This window comes from Schistocerca nitens, chromosome 3 (assembly GCF_023898315.1).
Source record: "Schistocerca nitens isolate TAMUIC-IGC-003100 chromosome 3, iqSchNite1.1, whole genome shotgun sequence".
Lineage (NCBI taxonomy): Eukaryota > Metazoa > Arthropoda > Insecta > Orthoptera > Acrididae > Schistocerca > Schistocerca nitens.
In genome coordinates, this window is record NC_064616.1 from 188,909,704 (window position 1) to 188,930,212 (window position 20,509).

The 20,509-nt window shown below is 43.7% G+C and overlaps 1 protein-coding gene across 3 annotated transcripts in view; it reads left to right on the forward strand.

Annotated features, from left to right (window-relative positions):
- The window catches only part of LOC126249546 (uncharacterized), a 121,484-nt gene that overhangs the window by 67,479 nt on the left and 33,496 nt on the right, over nt 1–20,509 (forward strand). For all 3 annotated transcript variants that reach the window (XR_007545608.1, XR_007545609.1, XM_049951210.1), the window contains one exon: nt 17,076–17,193. Coding sequence is in view for 1 of the 3 variants with exons in the window: in XM_049951210.1 (XP_049807167.1) it covers nt 17,076–17,193 (118 nt within the window). In the remaining 2 variants the exon portion in view is untranslated. The remainder of the gene's footprint in view (nt 1–17,075; nt 17,194–20,509) is intronic.

A 20,509-nucleotide genomic window follows, 5' to 3' on the forward strand; every position in this document is an offset into this window, starting at 1 on the left:
TCCACAAATATGGAAAACGCATTTGGAGAGATCGGGACTGTACGGAGGATGTGTAAGTGCTTCCTGGCGAAACTTCTGCAGCGTAGTCGAAACAGCCTGTGGGCGGGACCACATGTTGCCAAGGTTGTTTCTTCTAAACTCTCGCCGGCCGGGTGGCCTAGCGGTTCTAGGCGCTTCAGTCCGGAACCGTGCGACAACTACGGTCGCAGGTTCGAATCCTGCCTCAGGCATGGATGTGTGTGATGTCCTTATGTTAGTTAGGTTTAAGTAGTTCTAAGTTCTAGGGGACTGATGACCTCAGATGTTAAGTCCCATAGTGCTCAGAGCCATTTGAACCATTTTTTCTAAACTTTCTGTCAATAAATCAGAGAGGATTTAGAAAGTATCGCTTGTGCAAGACATAGTTCGCCCTTTCTACAGACGACGTCCTCTGAGCCATGAATGGAAGCCAACAAGCAGATTTCGTATTCCCAGATTTCCAGAAAACGCTCGACACTGTATCAAATTGCGGACTGATAACAACTGTCTGGGCATTCAGAATGGACTCTCAAATAGGGGAATGATTCGGTAATTTTGGAGTAACAGAACCCAGTACGTTGTCCTGGACGGCGAGTGTTCATCAGAAAGGATCGTTATTGATCTTCATATACATACAGGTATGCTGGTGCCCACTAAACTGTAACACCATGGAGGACAGTAAATCACGAAATTATACTTATTGTGTGTATAGTGTATATCACGAGAAGCACGTTACTGAATTTGCAGGCGATCTCCCTCTACATCTATACTCCTCAAGCCACCTTACGGTGTGTGACGGAGGTTACTTTGTGCACGACTGTCACATCCCCATTTTCTTTTTCCAGTCGTGTATCGTTCGCACGAAGAACGTTTGTTAGTAAACCTCCGTGTGGACTTGAATCTCTCTAATTTTATCTACATGGCTTTTTCACGAGATATTCACAGGAGGAATCAATTTATTGGTTGGTTTTTCTTGGAATTTATACACTCGGAAATTTAAAAATAGATCATACCATCATGCAGAACGCCTCTTTTGCATTGGCTGTCGCTGGAGTTCACTTAGAATCTCCGTGATGCTTTCGCACTTACGAAATGAACTTGTAACGGAACGTGCTACTCTTCTTTGTATCTTTTCTATTTCTTCTACCGATCCTATCTGACGAGCAATATTCAAGTACTGGTCGAACGAGTGCTCTGTAAGCTACTTCCTTTGTTGATGGACTACATTTCCTGAAGAATTTTCCCATGAATCTCAGTCTGGCATCTGCCTCACCGTTGTTTAATTTTGTGTGGTCATTCCACTTTAAATCACTCAGTACGTATACTCCTAGATATTTGAAGGAAGTAACTGCTTCCAATGATTGTTTTGCAATCGTGTAGTCATACAATAAAGGGTCTTTCTCTCTAAGAATTCCAATGCACTACATTTGTTTATGTTGAGTGTCAACAGCCAATCCCTCCACCAAACGTCAACCCTCTACAGGTTTTCTTGCACTCTGCTACAATTTTCTAGCGTTAAAGTAATAGTCCTATGAGACTGCGCTGTTGGGACACTCTCGAAGCTACTTTTACGTCTGAAGACCTCTCTCCGTTGAGAATGACATGCTGTGTTCTGCTTGCTAGTAACTCTTCAGTCCAGTCGCGCCGTAGGTCTGATATTCCGTGCGTTCACGTTTTGTTCATTAGGCAGCAATGCGGAACTGTCAGAGAACACTGCATCTTCCCGGGCGGCGGTACATACTGCTTTCTGGGCCTCGTGGACGAACAGAGCGAACTGAGTTTCACACGATCGTTGTTTTCGGAACCCACGTTCATTCCTACAAAGCAGACTTTCGGTCTCCAGGAATATCATAATACGCGAGCATAAAACATGTTCCAAAATTCTACAACAGAGCGACATCGGCGATATACCCTTACAGTTTTTTGCGTCTGTCCGACGACCCTTCTTGCAAAGGGGAATGGCCTGTGCTATTTTTCCAATCATTAATAACTCTTCGCTCCGACAGAGACGAGCTGCTAGAAGAGTGGCAAGTTCTTTTGTGTACTCTGTGTAGAATGGAACTGGTGTCCCGTCGGCTCCAGAGACCTTTTGCTTTTCTATCCCTCGGTCACTTATTTCGAAATCTGTCATTTCGTCGTTCGTACGACGATTTCAAGAAGGAACTACAGTGCGATCTTCCTCTTTGAGACAGTTTTGGGAGTATACAGCTTGGGAATTCTGTATACAGAATTGTCCCCCTCTGGCTGCAGTCATGGTTCAGTCCGGCTGGGAATCGATTCGAACTGACCTTTGTGACAGATACCTTACGTCATTCTACGCTGCTTCAGCTCTGTGCCGGAGTTAATCAATGATAGTGGCTGACGACTGGTATTGTGCCTGTCTCGTGGCAACTCACGACCGAGTGTTTGCAAACGGATGAAAGATCTGTAGAACGTGCTGCCTAGGGTAACAGTCGAACATCCTTTGTATTGAAGCAGGTCATAACAGTAGGGCAACATTGGGGTCTTGTTTTACCATGTGGAAAAATAATGCACGGACACCTCGAAGATAAGGCACAGTCACCTGCCTAAACACTTCAGAGAAGTAGCACCTGTTGTCGAAATTACCGGCATTGCGAACCAGAGATGACCGTGTTTTGCACCCGATAGCACCCTTTACTATCACTCCAAGTGACGGGTACCTCTGACAATGACAGATGCAGTCCAAAAACTTTCGACCTCCTCGGAGCCTCCACAAACTGACCCGTCAATCTTGATGTTGTACAGCAGTACCAAGCGTAGCGAAACATTAATGAGAACCTTTAGAGAACCAATATATGATGCTGGCTGCAAGGCGCGTCTACTGTCTGACACCTATATCTCGCATAAGGAATGTAAGGAAAAGATAAGTTATTTTAAGGGTTGTACAGAGACGGATGGGCAATAATCTTTCCTTCCTTCCATTTATGAGTGGGACAGGAAAGACAATGAAATATAACATACATTTTCTAAATTTAATACCAATAATGTGTAGCCCATTCTCTCAAACACATACGCCTAAAGTTTCAGGCGTAAATTTTTCACAATTTAGGAGATACAACGCAATAAATGTATAGGTGCAAAGTGCTACAATTTATAAGTAGATGCTCTAAATTGTACCACTGGTATTATAAATTGTAGCACTAAATTATTTTCTACTTACAAGGGAACCTCCCCATTGCACCCCCCTCAGATTTAGTTATAAGTTGGCACAGTGGATAGGCCTTGAAAAACTGAACACAGATCAATCGAGAAAACAGGAAGAAGTTGTGTGGAACTATGAAGAAAATACGCAAAAATACAAACTGAGTCCATGCGCAAGGTAGGCAACATCAAGGATAGTGTAAACTTAGGAGCGCCGTGGTCCTGTGGTTAGCGTGAGCAGCTGCGGAACGAGAAGAACTTTGTTCAAGTCTTCCCTCGAGTGAAAAGTTTACTTTTTAATTTTTGCAAAGTTATGACCTGTCCGTTCGTTCATTGACGTCTCTGTTCACTGTAATAAGTTTAGTGCCTGTGCTTTGCGACCGCACCGCAAAACCGTGCGATTAGTAGACGAAAGGACGTGCCTCTCCAATGGGAGCCGAAAACATTTGATCGCAAGGTCATAGGTCAACCGATTCCTCCACAGGAAAACACGTCTGATATATTCTATGCGACACTGGTGACGGCATGTGCGTCACATGACTGGAATATGTTGTCGACCCACCTAACTTGTAGACTTGGCGAATGGGTAAAAAGATTCTTCTACCTTGCCCGATTTAGGTTTTCTTGTGGATGTGAAAATCACTCCCAAAAAAGTGATGAAAACATAAGAGTTTGTCACATAAACTGCAACAAATGAATACAACAGTTTCACAGTCGCACAGTTTTCCCTGTGCTCTGTCAAAACATATGTTTTTAACGTTCTCAAATTTTTCCGTTTAGGTGTAGCGTCCCCATACTACGGCGCAATTACCTCGCATCGGACGGACGGACAGATAATAATTGTCTGAAAATAAAAAATTGAACTTTTCACTCGAGGGAAGACTTGAACCAAGGACCTCTCGTTCTGCAGGTGCTCACGCTAACCACGGAACCACGGCGATCTTGAGCTCACACTTTCCTTGATGTTACTTATCTTGCGCATCAACTACTCAGTTTGTATTTTTGCTTATTTTTTTCATAATTCCACACAACTTCTTCCTGTTTTCTCGATTGATCTGTGTTCAGTTTTTGAAGGCCTATCCACTGTGCCAACTTATAACTAAATACGAAGGGGGTGCGATGGGGAGGTTCCCTTGTAAGGAAAGAAACACAGAAATTTGTTGAGTATGACCAATATTTATTTAACTTGTAAGCCAGTAACAAACAAATTTGGAACCTTAACACTTCATTAGAATTATAAAACTACCGTAGGCTACTGTAGACTATCTTAAGTAAGAGTAGGCTAGGTAGTTTTCCTAGTAGCATTGGTCAGTTAAGATCGTAACTGCGTTACATGTGCGTTGCGTGTGTTGCATACCTATTGGGCGTTACTTCATTTCGATCGCTTTGTTGCGTATTCGATCAATGTCTTACGAGATTCCTCTAGAAACTTGAAGCGGTGAACCATCCAGAAACTGAGTGAGGGTATATACTATGTGATCAAAACTACCCGAACATCCCCAAAAACATGCGTTTTTCATATTAGGTGTATTTTGCTGGCACATACTGCCAGGTACTCCATATCACTGAGCTCAATAGTCATTAGACATCTTGAGAGAGCAGAATAGGGCGCTCTCCAGAATTCACGGACTTCGAACATGGCCAGGTGATTGGGTGTCACTTGTCTCATACGTCTGTACCCAAGATTTCCACACTTCTAAACATCCCTAGGTCCACTGTTTCCGGTGTGATAGTGAAGTGGAAACGTGAAGGGACACGTACAGCACAAAAGCGTACAGGCCGACCTCGCGTGTTGACTGACAGAGACCGCCGGCAGTTGAAGAGAGTCGTAATGTGCAATAGGGAGACATCTATCCTGACCATCACACAGGAATTCCAAACTGCAGCAGGATCCACTGCAAGTACTATGACAGTTAGGCGGGAGGTGAGAAAACTTGGTTTTGATGGTCGAGCGGCTGCTCATAAGCCACACATCACGCTGGTAATGCTAAACGATGCCTCGCTTGGTGTAAGGAGCGTAAACATTGGTCGATTGAACAGTGGAAAAACGTTGTGTGGAATTACGAATCACGGTAGACAATGTGGTGATCCGATGGCTGGGTATGGCGAATACCCAGTGAACGTCATCTGCCAGCGTGTGTAGTGCCAACAATAAAATTCGGAGGGTGGTGTTCCGGTGTGGTCGTGTTTTTCATGGAGGGGGCTTGCACCCCTTGTTGTTTTACATGGCACTATCGCAGCACAGGCATACATTGATGTTTTAAGCACCTTCTTGCTTCCCACTGTTGAAGAGCAATTCGAGGAAGACGATTGCATCTTTCAACACGACCGAGCACCTGTTCATAATGCACGGCCTGTGGCGGAGTGGTTACACGACAATAACATCCCTGTAATGGACTGGCCTGCACAGAGTCCTGACCTGAACCCTATAGAACACCTTTGGGATGTTTTGGAACACCTACTTCGTGCCAGACCTCACCGACCGACATCGATACCTTTCCTCAGTGCAGCACTCCGTGAAGAATGGGCTGCCATTCCCCAAGAAACCTTCCAACACCTGATTGAACGTATGCCTGCGAGAGTGGAAGCTGCCATCAATTCTAAGGGTGGGCCAACTCCGTATTGAATTCCAGCATTACCGATGGAGGGCGCCACGAACTTGTAAGTCTTTTCAGCCAGGTGTTCGGATACTTTTGATCATATATTGCATAAAGGCCTGTGTAACCTACAGAACATTTTTATTGTACAGTGTTATCCTCCTGTCTGTTACTTAAAAATAGACATTATTTATAGCAAAATTTAGCAGTGGTTAATTCAGGTATCATATGGAAAGTGTCGATTTGTTACGCGAAACGGAAGTATGTTGTAGTAAAAATTAAAAAAAATAGATGTATCATACAGCGCTAGAAAATAAGGTAAATTAAAAAAAGCGAAACAAAAACATATCAAATATGCCTCAATACTTCGTCGAGCTTATATAAAATATTTCTGTTACTCGTAAACAGCGTTCACACTTGTCAATAATAACAGGAAACTTTTGCCTTTGATCATGATGAAGAACGTTTTATTGAGTACAAAATAACAACAATAATTATACAGATTTTTTTATATTTGCGCCAGTAAACTGTACTTGCATCAAAAGTAATTGCTTTGGTTACATAAAAGCGTAGAAGTTACGCGACCAACTAATTTTTATTACTTATAAAATGTAATTTATATTTTGTACAGATTTAAAATACGGATTGTACAAACAAACAAAAAACAACGAGAAGTAGTCGACTTCCAGTTTCTCTCTTTAAAAATGAATTATGTTTCTTTCCCTACCAACAGTACCGACAATCCTACCATTTACTAGATCATTTATGTAATGTACCAAAACTACCAAACTGTAGTTTTGGTAGATCGCAACTCAATACACGGTCATCATCTAAAATATTATGCTACTTTTGGACTTACACCTAATAAGTTCAGCATTAGCTACGCATACAAGTTTGCAACTAATCACTTTCTCTTCGCACTTACTTTCACACATCCTGATCAATTTCGCAGACCTTTCAGAACCGACTGGAAGACGTATTGCCACTTTTGCTTCCGCCAGTTTTAGTTTTATCACACCTACTTTCGCTTTTCTCAGATTCTTTGTCAAGGAGGAGCCTCTTGTAAGGACTACCGATGAGCTCGACAGCAGGTGATGTTGCTCTGCCTGGTGATGTTGCTCTGCCTCTTACTCTTTGTTTGTAGAACTGGAGTAGGGGAGATATCTTGTGGGCCTTCCGACACTCTTCTACTACAGACCTGTTTCGTGGGAGTTGAAGGATTCAGGGACGCTTAAATTCCGTTAGTTCGTCTTGATTTACCTGGGAATTCTTGAATTGCCTGTTCATTCAGTTCTTCTTCTTCATTTCTAGCTTCTGCTTATGGGTTGAATTTAGTCACCACGAGGTCCGTATCTCGGAAAAACGTGGATCCGATGGCCAGATTACAGTTCTGGAGAAGTCACTGACAGCATTTTGTACGGTCTCAGCCCTGCCATATAACTCTCCTAACAGCTGAGAAATACTTGTCTGACTAATATTGCTGTCAGGATTTGTGCGAAGCCATTTGTCAGCTGCGTGGATGTAATAATCTGTGATTGTGATAAGCTGCAAGTGGCTTAAAAATGCAATGTCTAACGTCTGTCGTCTATGAGTTGTGTGTGGAGACCAGGCAACACATGATCGCACCATTTTGTTTAGCTAAATTTATAGCGGACAACACATATAGCTGTACAGTTGTTATATCAATTATTAGATCAAATCGACTGTTAACACAAATATAGTGAACATTATTTTAAAATGTACCAGTACAATCTATAAGAAAAATGGTGATGCAATTCATACGACGAAGCCATACGTTTTAAACTTTATTTTTGCTGCATAGAGGCAAGGCTGATTTCTAAATGTATTTACTCAATGCTAAAGTAATCAACTGTCTGTCGAATTGTTCACGTACAACAGCAGAATACAACCTAATACATTTTCTGTCCAACATGCGGCATCGCCATGCAGATAGTATGCTAAACATGATAGTGGTATATTTTAAAGGCGATACAATTTGTAACAATTTACCCAACACTCCGGCATGCTCTGTATAACGACTTGTGGCTTATGTGTGAAGATGTATATGTAGAATGTTAAAAAGATACAACTGTCTCCCGGTAGAAACAACTCCTGGCTCGACTATTAAAGCACACCATGCTTCAGCTAAGAGATACTCTCGTAACGTTTTCGTTTGTTTTATACTCGAGTTCGTTTTTTTTTTTTAGATTTGGATGTAAATGGGTGTAATATGTAACTATAGTACACTGGCAATTACATGTTGCTTGCAGAGCGTACCATGCTGATGGCTTTCTCTCTGCTAGTATTTTTGTGTTAATTTTGCGTCAACCTTAAAAATGTGGTTTTAATAGAATGTGTGGAATTCATTTAAATTTAAGTAACAGTATTATTTTTCCACTTTAAGGTGAAAGTTGTGCTATTCGCCCCCTCATTGTTTATTGTCTGAAGTAACATGACTAATATAGGATGTTAAGTGCAAGGGAACGCCCATCAATAGGGAAAAAATTCACTTAGTGTCCAAAGACAATACAAATAATAAATTGTTGGAACAAATTGGATGGGTTAAATAACCATAGGCAAATTTATGCAGAGGTATGAAGGAGGACGGATGCGTAAATTAATTTGTAGGGAATGCGAATCTCAGACTTTCACTTGTTAGAAGAATTCTGGAAGAATATATCACATCTTCAATGAAAACCGTACGCAAGATCCTCTGAGATCCACTCTTGAGTATATTCAAATATCAAGTGTCCAAAAGTTGAGGTAAAGAAACAGGTCAAAGGATTTCTGAACATTAAGTGAAAGAAAGACGAAGTTCTTCTTAGGGAATGCTGTCAAGCGAATTTAGGGAATTAGTAGTTCAAACCAACCTTCGAAAAATTCGTCTGCTTACTTTGTAAACACGTTTCACGTAAGATGCATACGCAAGTGTAACAGGAAATGGAGCTATGAAGTAATGTTGCGATGGATCCTCCGTACTACAAATCATCAGCCATTTTTCATCCAGTGTAGATATGGATTCGTTCTAGACTCATCTACGTGTCTCAGTCATGAGCTTAATACGTTCAGTAATTTCCCCTTCTTGTTTCCTGTAGCCAATTGAAATGAATCGTCGTCTAGATCGTTTCTATCGAGAAGAAGCCGATGAAGAATTTTCCTACTGCATTCTCCCTCAGTTCGTCTAACTATATGCCTAATCGATTAACATTTCCTTTTTGTAACAGACACTGTGGTAGCATAGACTTTAGACTTATAATGTCTTCTGGCCCCTTACAGTTGCCTCTAACAATTTCCTTTCTATGCCATTTGGGAAACTCTTAAATTTTTTTTAAGGTTTGTGTATTTGAAGTCCACAGATCATTGACAAATGCTCAAACTACATTAAACACAGGTTCTAAAGATTCACCTTTAAGCACAACGGTAATCAGCTTAACTTCATACCATCTCCAAAATGAACTCCAAATCTTTTCTGTCTACTGGCTATTTTCTTCACTGCCCATTAGATCGTTATTTTCAGTTTCTCTACGTATGCGTATGTTGTTGCTCGATTACAGGAAAGTGTAAGATACCTTATACGTAGGGAAGTCAATATATTGAAGACTGTGTAGAATTTCGAAGGTTTTAGTTGAGCTTTCTACGCCTTCAGCTGCAAACCGTTTCGTGTGATTTATTTCACTCGAATTAAGTGTCGTTGTGCGGGAAAAATATTAATATTACGTTTTCTCAAAACGAAAAACGCATAGGTGGTCACTGTTTGTCCTTACCGAATTCTGCTCAGATTATGGTCATACCATACTAATAATGCAAACAGATGCGTTATTTATAATTACTTAAAACACATGGAAAAATGTATATTCACCAGGTGATCATCTTAGTGGAACACCAAATAGGAAAACTACGTAATTAATTTATTACTTACTGACATAAATGATACCTAGTAACATAAAAGACAGAAAAGTACCTATTCAGAAATTGGCATTCAATGCACACGTTATTGCAGCAAGCATAACTTTATTAGTTAGGGAAAAAAGAAAGGGAGATTAATGTTTAACGTCCCGTCGACGCCAAAATTAAAGACGGAGCACAAGCTCACCAAGACAAGGATAAGGAAATAAATGTTGCATAAGGTTATAATATGACATCTTCCTTATACTAAGCCGTCCGGTGTGGCCGTCCGGTGTGGCCGTGCGGTTCTAGGCGCTTCAGTCTGGAACCGCGTGACCGCTACGGTCGCAGGTTCGAATCCTGCCTCGGGCATGGATGTGTGTGATGTCCTTAGGTTAGTTAGGTTTAATTAGTTCTAAGTTCTAGGGGACTGATGACCACAGATGTTAAGTCCCATAGTGCTCAGAGCCATTTTGAACCTTATACTAATACGGAATTTGCTGCAAATAGTATATTTCTTGTTGTATTCGTCTGGATGCAGTGATGTCCATAAAACATCTTGGAACGTAATTTCTGTTATTTACTGTGTTGTTCATACGGGTTATGTATTTACCTTGTACAGAAAAGTCGTGTTACATTTTGGCAGTTGTCAAATGACAGATAATGTATCAATGGAACGATCTATCATTTGACAACTGTCAAAGAGTAACACAAAATTTCTGTAAAGGCTAAATACGTGACTCATATTAACAACGCAGTAAATAAGGGAAATTACGTTTCCAAGATGTTTTATGGACGTCACTCCATCTAGACGAACGCCTGAAAATGGCTGCCGAAACAAGCTTGTCCTGAACCCATGTAAAAACAACAAGAAATAAAATATTTGCAGCCAATATCGTAAAAATGTAAACAAGGGAAACCAAAATATGGCCGGCCGGAAGGGGCATTGAAACCTGCACCACCCGAATGCTAGTTCAGTGGTAGTAAGGAGTATACCAGGAGTCCCTGCCCAGGTGCATTTTCTCTAGTGTTTCGGCACGTGCTTACAATTTAAGCGATTGCAACATGTAGACAGTCATCTCATTAAGTATCTCGTGCGACGCAAGGTGTCAACGGAAAACACCAGCGTGTAGGAAAGAAAACTTTCTTCCTGAGTTTTAGGTGTTCGTTCCAAAGAGTGGTCCCAAATTAGACTAAGACTACATTCAATTTAAGCGCTTATATCTGTATACGTTGGAGTGTATCCATGTATGGAAGTGAAACGTGGACGATAAATAGTTTGGACAAGAAGAGAATAGAAGCTTTTGAAATGTGGTGCTACAGAAGAATGCTGAGGATTAGATGGGTAGATCACATAACTAATGAGGAAGTATTGAATAGGATTGGGGAGAAGAGAAGTCTGTGGCACAACTTGACTGGAAGAAGGGATCGGTTGGTAGGACATGTTCTGAGGCATCAAGGGATCACCAATTTGGTACTAGAGGGCAGCGTGGAGGGTAAAAATCGTAGAGGGAGACCAAGAGATGAATACACTAAGCAGATTCAGAAGGATGTAGGTTGCGGTAGGTACTGGGAGATGAAAAGGCCTGCACAGGATAGAGTAGCGTGGAGAGCTGCATCAAACCAGTCTTAGGACTGAAGACCACAACAACAACAACAACATCTGTATACGTATACCTCGCCTAGGTTGCCCCTTCACGCGCGTCGGCCTAGGCTGCGCCGTCTTGCTACCGCCGAGCTGCAGTACAACTAAAGACATTGATGGAACGCAGGTTATTCTCCGTGTTTTGGAGCCCCTATTAATACACATCGTTCAACCGAATACAGTACTACACTAACATGGCACCGTTATATCGCAAGGGTACATGAACTTCCACTTTTCTGAAATTTATTTTGTAATGTGAAACATGCGATGAGCATTACTTATTTGGGTTGACCCCATCGTCCGCAGCTCGTGGTTATGCGGTAGCGTTCTCGCTTCCCACACCCGGATTCCCGGGTTCGATTCCCGGCGGGGTCAGGGATTTTCTCTGCCTCGTGATGACTGGGTGTTGTGTGATGTCCTTAGGTTAGTTAGGTTTAAGTATTTCTAAGTTCTAGGGGACTGATGACCATAGCTGTTAAGTCCCATAGTGCTCAGAGCCATTTGAACCATTTGGTTGACCCCATCCACACATTGCAAAACCCAAATTTCAAATCCATAGTACTAGACGACTGACGAGGGAAAGTCCCAATCGCAACGCCCTCAGATCCAATGGTAAAATGACCCCTTGGATAACCCGTCAAAAACTGAACACAGATCAGGCAAGAAAACCGGAAGAAGGTGTACTGAACTGTGAAAAAAGAAGCAAAATAGAAACAGCGAACGGTTCAAGCTCAAAATGTGCAGCACGGAGCCCACTGTAAGAATCACGGCGTCATGGTTGTATGGTCATAGCGTTGGACTCAAATCTCCCTCGTGCCTCATTCTTTTTTTCACAAAATTGTAAACTTTCCGTCCGGTCATCCATGTGTCTGTCTTGCGTCTGTAGTCTCGGCAATCGTCATGCTATACATTGGTTATAGAATATGAGTCATGTGGTAAGAATACATTACCGTCATAATTAAATGTGATGGATAGTGAGAGTGGGCGATATGCTGCATAGACCTCTCACAGAAATGAAAACAACAAATAAACGAGTGTGAACTATGTTACAACAAAGGAATTGAAGAGTCAAAACTTTCAAAACGGAATGCAAGAGCCATAACATGGGATACTTGTGCAGAACAAACAGGAGGTACGTATCTCTGGAGGTCTCTTCCTTACACCTCGCTGTTGCAGACGGTCGTTACACCACGACACAGACACAGGTTTAAATACAGCGAATAGACACATCAATGACCGGACGGACAGTTTATAATTTAGTAAAAGAAAAGAAAAGAAAAAATTTCCCCCTTCGCAGTCTAACACCGTAACCACACAATCAATACGCCGTGGTTATTTAAATTAGCTCGATGTTGCACACCTTGAGTTTGGACCGTTACCTGTTCGATTTTGCTTGTTTTTTTCACAGTCCAGTACACCTTCCTCCTGTTTTCACGTTTGATCTGTGTTCAGTTTTTGACAGGCTTTACAATGGTCCATCTTACCAGTAAATCTGAGGGGAATGCGATGGGGCGTTTCCTAGTAAACCAGTGCACGGTAACCCGATTCCATCCGCAGATTGCCTGTCTAACGGCTTCCAGGGGAACAAAAGTTTAGTTTTCAATATTTATTGTCCAAATCTGAAAGTTTAAAATGTTGTCCTCATCTACTCATTAAGTGGTTTAAGTGAGACGAGTTTTAGTGTTAGAAAGTGTGTATGCTGGATGATTCTGCAATGATATTACAAACTTTCGGCGCTGGTGGAGAAGGTAAATGTACCAACTTTAAGTAAGGGATCTAGGTCCGGAAACGAGTGAATCGAAAGTTATAAGCGAAAATTGTTCTGTCACAGTGGAATACGAGTTCATGTACCGGTACTGTCGTTGCTAAGATTATAGCACAGGAAATATTCAGAGGTGGTAGCATGGACCAATACAAGAAAAAAAGTCTAGTAAACATGGACTCTAAAATGCATACCTTAAGGGCTATGAGGACTTGCTCATCTTCGATACTTTGAAAAATATCTCTTCCACTACAAGCTCTTTGGTTTCCATATTTTTGGAGGTGGTAGTATGGACCAAAAGCAGGGAAAAAAGACCAGGAAACGAGGGCTCTAAAATGCATACCTTAAGTGCTATGAGCACTCGTTCATCTCCGCTACTGTGGAACACATCTCTTCTACTGAACGAGTGACTATAGCCCTTAAGGTATGCATTTTAGAGGCCATGTTTACTAGACATTTTTGTCTGGTTTTGGTCCATACTACCATCTCTGAAAGTTGTCCATTCTACAATCTTAGCAACAACGGTGCCGGTACATGTGTTCCGCTGTCAGAGGTATCAGACCGATTTTCGCTTGTAACTTTCGACTCCCTTGTTTCTGGGCCGGGGTCCCACTATTTGAGAATGAGAGCACTCAGCGCCTTCCAACAAATACTGCATATAATTTCAATGATACGAAAAATTTTCTCGCTGACGTCCCGCACAAAATAATGAAAGGAAAAAGTTTATCGCTCACAACTTTTTCGTTGTTCGAGTAGTAAATCTTCAACATCAGCCACGACGTTTTAACTCACTACTTCTTTACTACGAGTTCCATTCGCAACACATTTGGCAGACAGTATCCATATACATTATGTGATCAAAAGTAACCGGACACCTGGCTGAAAATCACTTACAAGTTCGTGGGGCCCTCCATCGGTAATGCTGGAATTCCATACGGTGTTGGCCCACCCTTAGCCTTGATGACAGCTTCCACTCTCGCAGGCATACGTTCAATCAGACAATGGAAGGTTTCTTGGGGTATGGCAGCCCATTCTTCACGGAGTGCTGCACTGAGGAGAGATATCGATGTCGGTCGGTGAGCCCTGGTACGATGTAGGCGTTCTAAAACATCCCAAAGGTATTCTGTAGGATTCCGGTCAGGACTCTGTGCAGGCCAGTCCATTACAGGGATGTTATTGTCGTGTAACCAATCCGCCACAGGGTATGCTTTATGAACAGATGCTCCATTCTGTTGAAAGGTGCAATCGCTATCCCCGCATTGCTCTTCAATAGTGGGAAGCAAGAAGGTGCTTAAAAATCAATATAGGCCTGTACTGTGATAGTGTCACGCAAAACAACAAGGGGTGCAACCCCCTCCATGGGAAACACGACCACACTATAACACCACCGCCTCCAAATCTTACTTCTGACACTACACACGCTGGCAGATGACGTTCACCGGCATTCGCCATACCCACAGCCTGCCATCGGATCGCCACATTGTGTACCGTGATTCGTCACTCCACACAACGTTTTTTCACTGTTCAATCGTCCAATGTTTACGCTCCTTACACCAAGCGAGGCGTCGTTTAGCATTACTGGCGTGATGTGTGGCTTATGAGCAGCCGCTCGACCATCAAAACCAAGTTTTCTCACCTCCCGCCTAACTATCATAGTACTTGCAGTGGATCCTGCTGCAGTTTGGAATTCCTGTGTGATGGTCTGGATAGATGTCTGCCTATTACACATTACGAACCTCTTCAATAATCGGCGGTCTCTGTCAGTCAGCCGGCCGGTGTGGCCGTGCGGTTCTAGGCGCTTCAGTCTGTAACCGCTTGACCGCTACGGTCGCAGGTTCGAATCCTGCCTCGGGCATGGATGTGTGTGATGTCCTGAGGTTAGTTAGGTTTAAGTAGTCCTAAGTTCTAGGGGACTGATGACCACAGATGTTAAGTCTCATAGTGCTCAGTGCCATTTGAACCATTTTTTTCTGTCAGTCAACAGACGAAGTCGGCCTGTACGCTTTTGTGTTGTACGCGTTCCTTTACGTTTCCACTTCACTATCACATCGGAAACAGTGTACCTAGGGATGTTTGGGAGTGTGGAAGTCTCGCGTACAGACGTATGACTCAAGTGACACCCAATCACCTAACCACGTTCGAAGTCCGTAAGTTCCGCAGAGCGTCCCATTCTGCTCTCTCACAATGTCTAATGACTACTGAGGTCGTTGTTATGGTGTACCTGGCAGTAGGTGGCAGCACAATGCACCTAATATGAAAAACGTATATTTTTGCGGATGTTCGGATACTTTTGATCACATAGTGTATGTCACAGAATGGAGCTGCAAAATTATAATAATATGCGACACGTAGTTCAAAATATTCGACTTCATAAACACTGTGATGCGTGAAAATCTAGCTTTTGCTTAAAATGGAGAGCAAATTAGCCACGATTTACTCCGCCAGCGTTTGATAATGACAGCCCTTAGCGACTTCCGACAAATTTCAAACCTTTTCCTCACATTTTCTCGGTTACATGATTGAAATCCAGTGTAGCGATCCAAGGTATATACACTCCTGGAAATGGAAAAAAGAACACATTGACACCGGTGTGTCAGACCCACCATACTTGCTCCGGACACTGCGAGAGGGCTGTACAAGCAATGATCACACGCACGGCACAGCGGACACACCAGGAACCGCGGTGTTGGCCGTCGAATGGCGCTAGCTGCGCAGCATTTGTGCACCGCCGCCGTCAGTGTCAGCCAGTTTGCCGTGGCATACGGAGCTCCATCGCAGTCTTTAACACTGGTAGCATGCCGCGACAGCGTGGACGTGAACCGTATGTGCAGTTGACGGACTTTGAGCGAGGGCGTATAGTGGGCATGCGGGAGGCCGGGTGGACGTACCGCCGAATTGCTCAACACGTGGGGCGTGAGGTCTCCACAGTACATCGATGTTGTCGCCAGTGGTCGGCGGAAGGTGCACGTGCCCGTCGACCTGGGACCGGACCGCAGCGACGCACGGATGCACGCCAAGACCGTAGGATCCTACGCAGTGCCGTAGGGGACCGCACCGCCACTTCCCAGCACATTAGGGACACTGTTGCTCCTGGGGTATCGGCGAGGACCATTCGCAACCGTCTCCATGAAGCTGGGCTACGGTCCCGTACACCGTTAGGCCGTCTTCCGCTCACGCCCCAACATCGTGCAGCCCGCCTCCAGTGGTGTCGCGACAGGCGTGAATGGAGGGACGAATGGAGACGTGTCGTCTTCAGCGATGAGAGTCGCTTCTGCCTTGGTGCCAATGATGGTCGTATGCGTGTTTGGCGCCGTGCAGGTGAGCGCCACAATCAGGACTGCATACGACCGAGGCACACAGGGCCAACACCCGGCATCATGGTGTGGGGAGCGATCTCCTACACTGGCCGTACACCACTGGTGATCGTCGAGGGGACACTGAATAGTGCACGGTACATCCAAACCGTCATCGAACCCATCGTTCTACCATTCCTAGACCGGCAAGGGAACTTGCTGTTCCAACAGGACAATGCACGTCCGCATGTATCCCGTGCCACCCAACGTGCTCTAGAAGGTGTAAGTCAACTACCCTGGCCAGCAAGATCTCCGGATCTCTCGCCCATTGAGCATGTTTGGGACTGGATGAAGCGTCGTCTCACGCGGTCTGCACGTCCAGCACGAACGCTGGTCCAACTGAGGCGCCAGCTGGAAATGGCATGGCAAGCCGTTCCACAGGACTACATCCAGCATCTCTACGATCGTCTCCATGGGAGAATAGCAGCCTGCATTGCTGCGAAAGGTGGATATACACTGTACTAGTGCCGACATTGTGCATGCTCTGTTGCCTGTGTGTATGTGCCTGTGGTTCTGTCAGTGTGATCATGTGATGTATCTGACCCCAGGAATGTGTCAATAAAGTTTCCCCTTCCTGGGACAATGAATTCACGGTGTTCTTATTTCAATTTCCAGGAGTGTATATTGAGAGTGTTTTTCTTTTTCTGTCTCAGGGAACGCAGACGATGGAACCGTGAACGTTGCCACCAGAGATGCAGACAACTCTGACAGCGAGGACCGTCAGTCGGTGGCAACTTACGTCGTCTTTCTTGACAACTGTTTGTGTTCCTGGTGAGTTTTTGCCCATTTCTGTGACATCTTATTTGACTGCGTAAGTTCCAGAAGAATGAATATAATTTCTGTGCTAGCGTATGTGAAATGTTTTTGATGCGTCCCATCACAATTTCCTCTATGTATCACCATGATCTCTGGGATGTGTCTTTGACCCAAGATTGCTGGGTCCCAGGTTTTTCCCAGTCACTGCTTATATTTGAATAAAAATGTGACCGAAGACTCCCGGCATAAACAGTCGCACTCATTCTACCAAAAAAAAAAAAAAAAAAAAAAAAACGTTTTCAAAGAGAGGGCAGGAATTACAGGACAACTTCTAGCACTTGGGGTGGGTAATGCCCCTAAAGGCGGAAGAATCAGCTACGATCAACGGCATGGGGTGCAGAAGCCAATGGAAACCACTGCATTAAAGACACATAACGCGTAGCCACAGAAAATGTGACAAGTAGTTGAAGAAAATGTCAGATGATCATGAAATAGCAGCTTGTAGAGAACGTTGTGAGCGTGGTATGCAGGAGTACAGCAGTGGAATGTGCTATCTACCTGCCACAACTATGAGCTCAACACACAAACAACATCCAAATTAGTGTCAGCCTTCTATTCCCTTAACCCAGGAAATTGCGAATCATAGTAATTCAGTAAGTTCTGTGACCTCAAAACTGCACTGAATGAAAATAAGAGCAGTTCTCATTAGTTCATTGTCATTCAAATTAATCACATATCCAGCCACAAATATACAGTTCCATGCAGGGGCATCTGATTTACAGTGGAACGCCGTCACAGTAAGAGCACAACTCTGCTATGCAAAAAAAGGGTTATCTTTATAATTTAGCGAGGTTCACCTGAAATGAAATGTTGGACAATAAAAAGGGGGGAAGGCGGAAACAAATCAATTCTTTTAAACACTGGATTTATTTTCTCCAAATTGCTTCACAACTAAAATGAACATTTATATGTGATTGAGACGAAAATGCTTGCTAATTTGAACCTAAACGAAATAGCAGTAAACTCTGAAAAATCTAACAAATTATACACTACTGGCCATTAAAATTGCTACAGCACGAAGATGACGTGTTACAGACGCGAAATTTAACCGACAGGAAGAAAATGCTGTGATACGAAAATGATTAGCTTTTCAGAGCATTCACACAAGGTTGGCGCCGGTGGCGACACCTACAACATGCTGCCATGAGGAAAGTTTCCAACCGATTTCTCATACACAAACAGCAGTTGACAGGCGTTACCTGGTGAAACGTTGTTGTGATGACTCGTGTAAGGAGCAGAAATGCGTACCATCACGTTTCCGACTTTGATAAAGGTCGGATTGAAGCCTATCGCGATTGCGGTTTATCGTATCGCGACATTGCTGCTCGCGTTGGTCGAGATCCAATGACTGTTAGCAGAATATGGAATCGGTGGGTTCAGGAGGGTAATACGGGACGCCGTGCTGGATCCCAACGGCCTCGTATCACTAGCAGTCGACATGACAGGCATCTTATCCGCATGGCTGTAACGGATCGTGCAGCCACGTCTCGATCCCTGAGTCAACAGATGGGGACGTTTGCAAGACAACAACCATCTGCACGAACAGTTCGACGACGTTTGCAGCAGCATGGGCTATCAGCTCGGAGACCATGGCTGCGGTTACCCTTAACGCTGCATCACCGACAGGAGCGCCTCCGATGGTGTACTCAACAACGAACCTGAGTGCACGAATGGCAAAACGTCATTTTTTCGGATGAATCCAGATTCTGTTTACAGCATCGTGATGGTCGCATCCGTGTTTGGCGTCATTGCGGTGAACGCACATTGGAAGCGTGTATTCGTCATCGCCATACTAGCGTGTCACCCAGGGAGATGGTATGAGGTGCCATTGGTTACACGTCTCGGTCACTTCTTGTTCGCATTGACGGCACTTTGAACAATGGACGTTATATTTGAGATGTGTTACGACCCGTGGCTCTTCCCTTCATCCGATCCCTGCGAAACCCTACTTTTCAGCAGGATAATGTACGGCCGCATGTTGCAGGTACTGTACGGGCCTTACTGGATTCATAAAATGTTCGACTGCTGACTTGGCCAGCACATTCTCCAGATCTCTCACCAATTGAAAACGTCTGGTCAATGGTGGCCGAGCAACTGGCTCGTCACAAATCGCCAGTCACTACTCTTGATGAACTGTGGTATCGTGTTGAAGCTGCATACACGCCATCCAAGCTCTGTTTGACTCGATTCCCAGGTGTATCAAGGCTGTTATTACGGCCATAGGAGGTTGTTCTGGGTACTGATTTCTCAGGATCTATGAACCCAAATTTCGTGAAAATGTAATCACATGTCAGTTCTAGTATAATATATTTGTACAATGAATACCCGTTTATCATCTTCATTTCTTCTGAGTGTAGCAACTTTAATGGCCAGTAGTGTATTTCGCAATGACATGCACGTTGATGTGCTCAAAAGTACAATAAATGAATACTTGAGTGAAGTTCCCTTGGGACACACTGTCCTCTTTACAAATGGTGGAAACCTTTAAATGAACAGAAGATTGCTATGGAACCACGAATGGCTTTTCAAAATTTGTTCAGATTGCAAACACAAGTTAAAACCGAATCCGAGATCCAAATAAGTAAAGACAATCAAAAGTTGTGGAACTGCTCTCGCAAATTTTTATATGCCAAGGGCAAAAGTAGCAGCAGCGCCAAAATAGCGACGCTTACTCGCTCGATTCAGCGAAAACTGCACCAGGCCGCGACCACGCACCTCTCTCTCTCTCTCTCGACGTACCCTCTCTCCCACGCGTCACCACACAGCCTCCTCCACTTCTCTTTCCTCTCCACTCGCAGAAAAACACGGCTCGGAGGAGAGGATTCACAACTTTCACTACAGTGATGCTCACTACCGCTTACAGTACACCCATCCACTGCCCAGTGGCTGGTACACTGTATATGCTGTGTTGCCACTCATTGGTAGTAGGTATTCTAGGGGCATTCGGACCCGAAAGTGTGTCACCGATCACACCATCAATGAGTCATGGGCTTTTCCCATCCCCCTGCCCCCTTTGACAAAGGCCAATTGCCTTATTATAAAATGATAGGAAATTCAAATTTTGGTGGGAAATTAAAAAATGGCAGTAAATTCAAAAAATAGATCATTTGCATTAGTGTGTTTTCTACGGAATCAGGGTTGCTGTCCTAAGTATAAATTGGCGGGAAATACAAAATGACGCATTGTCATGCTGGCTGGCCTGGAATATTGACCCTGACTCTGTCACAATCCAACTCAGACCTGTTGGGCTATTTATACCAGCATAAGATTC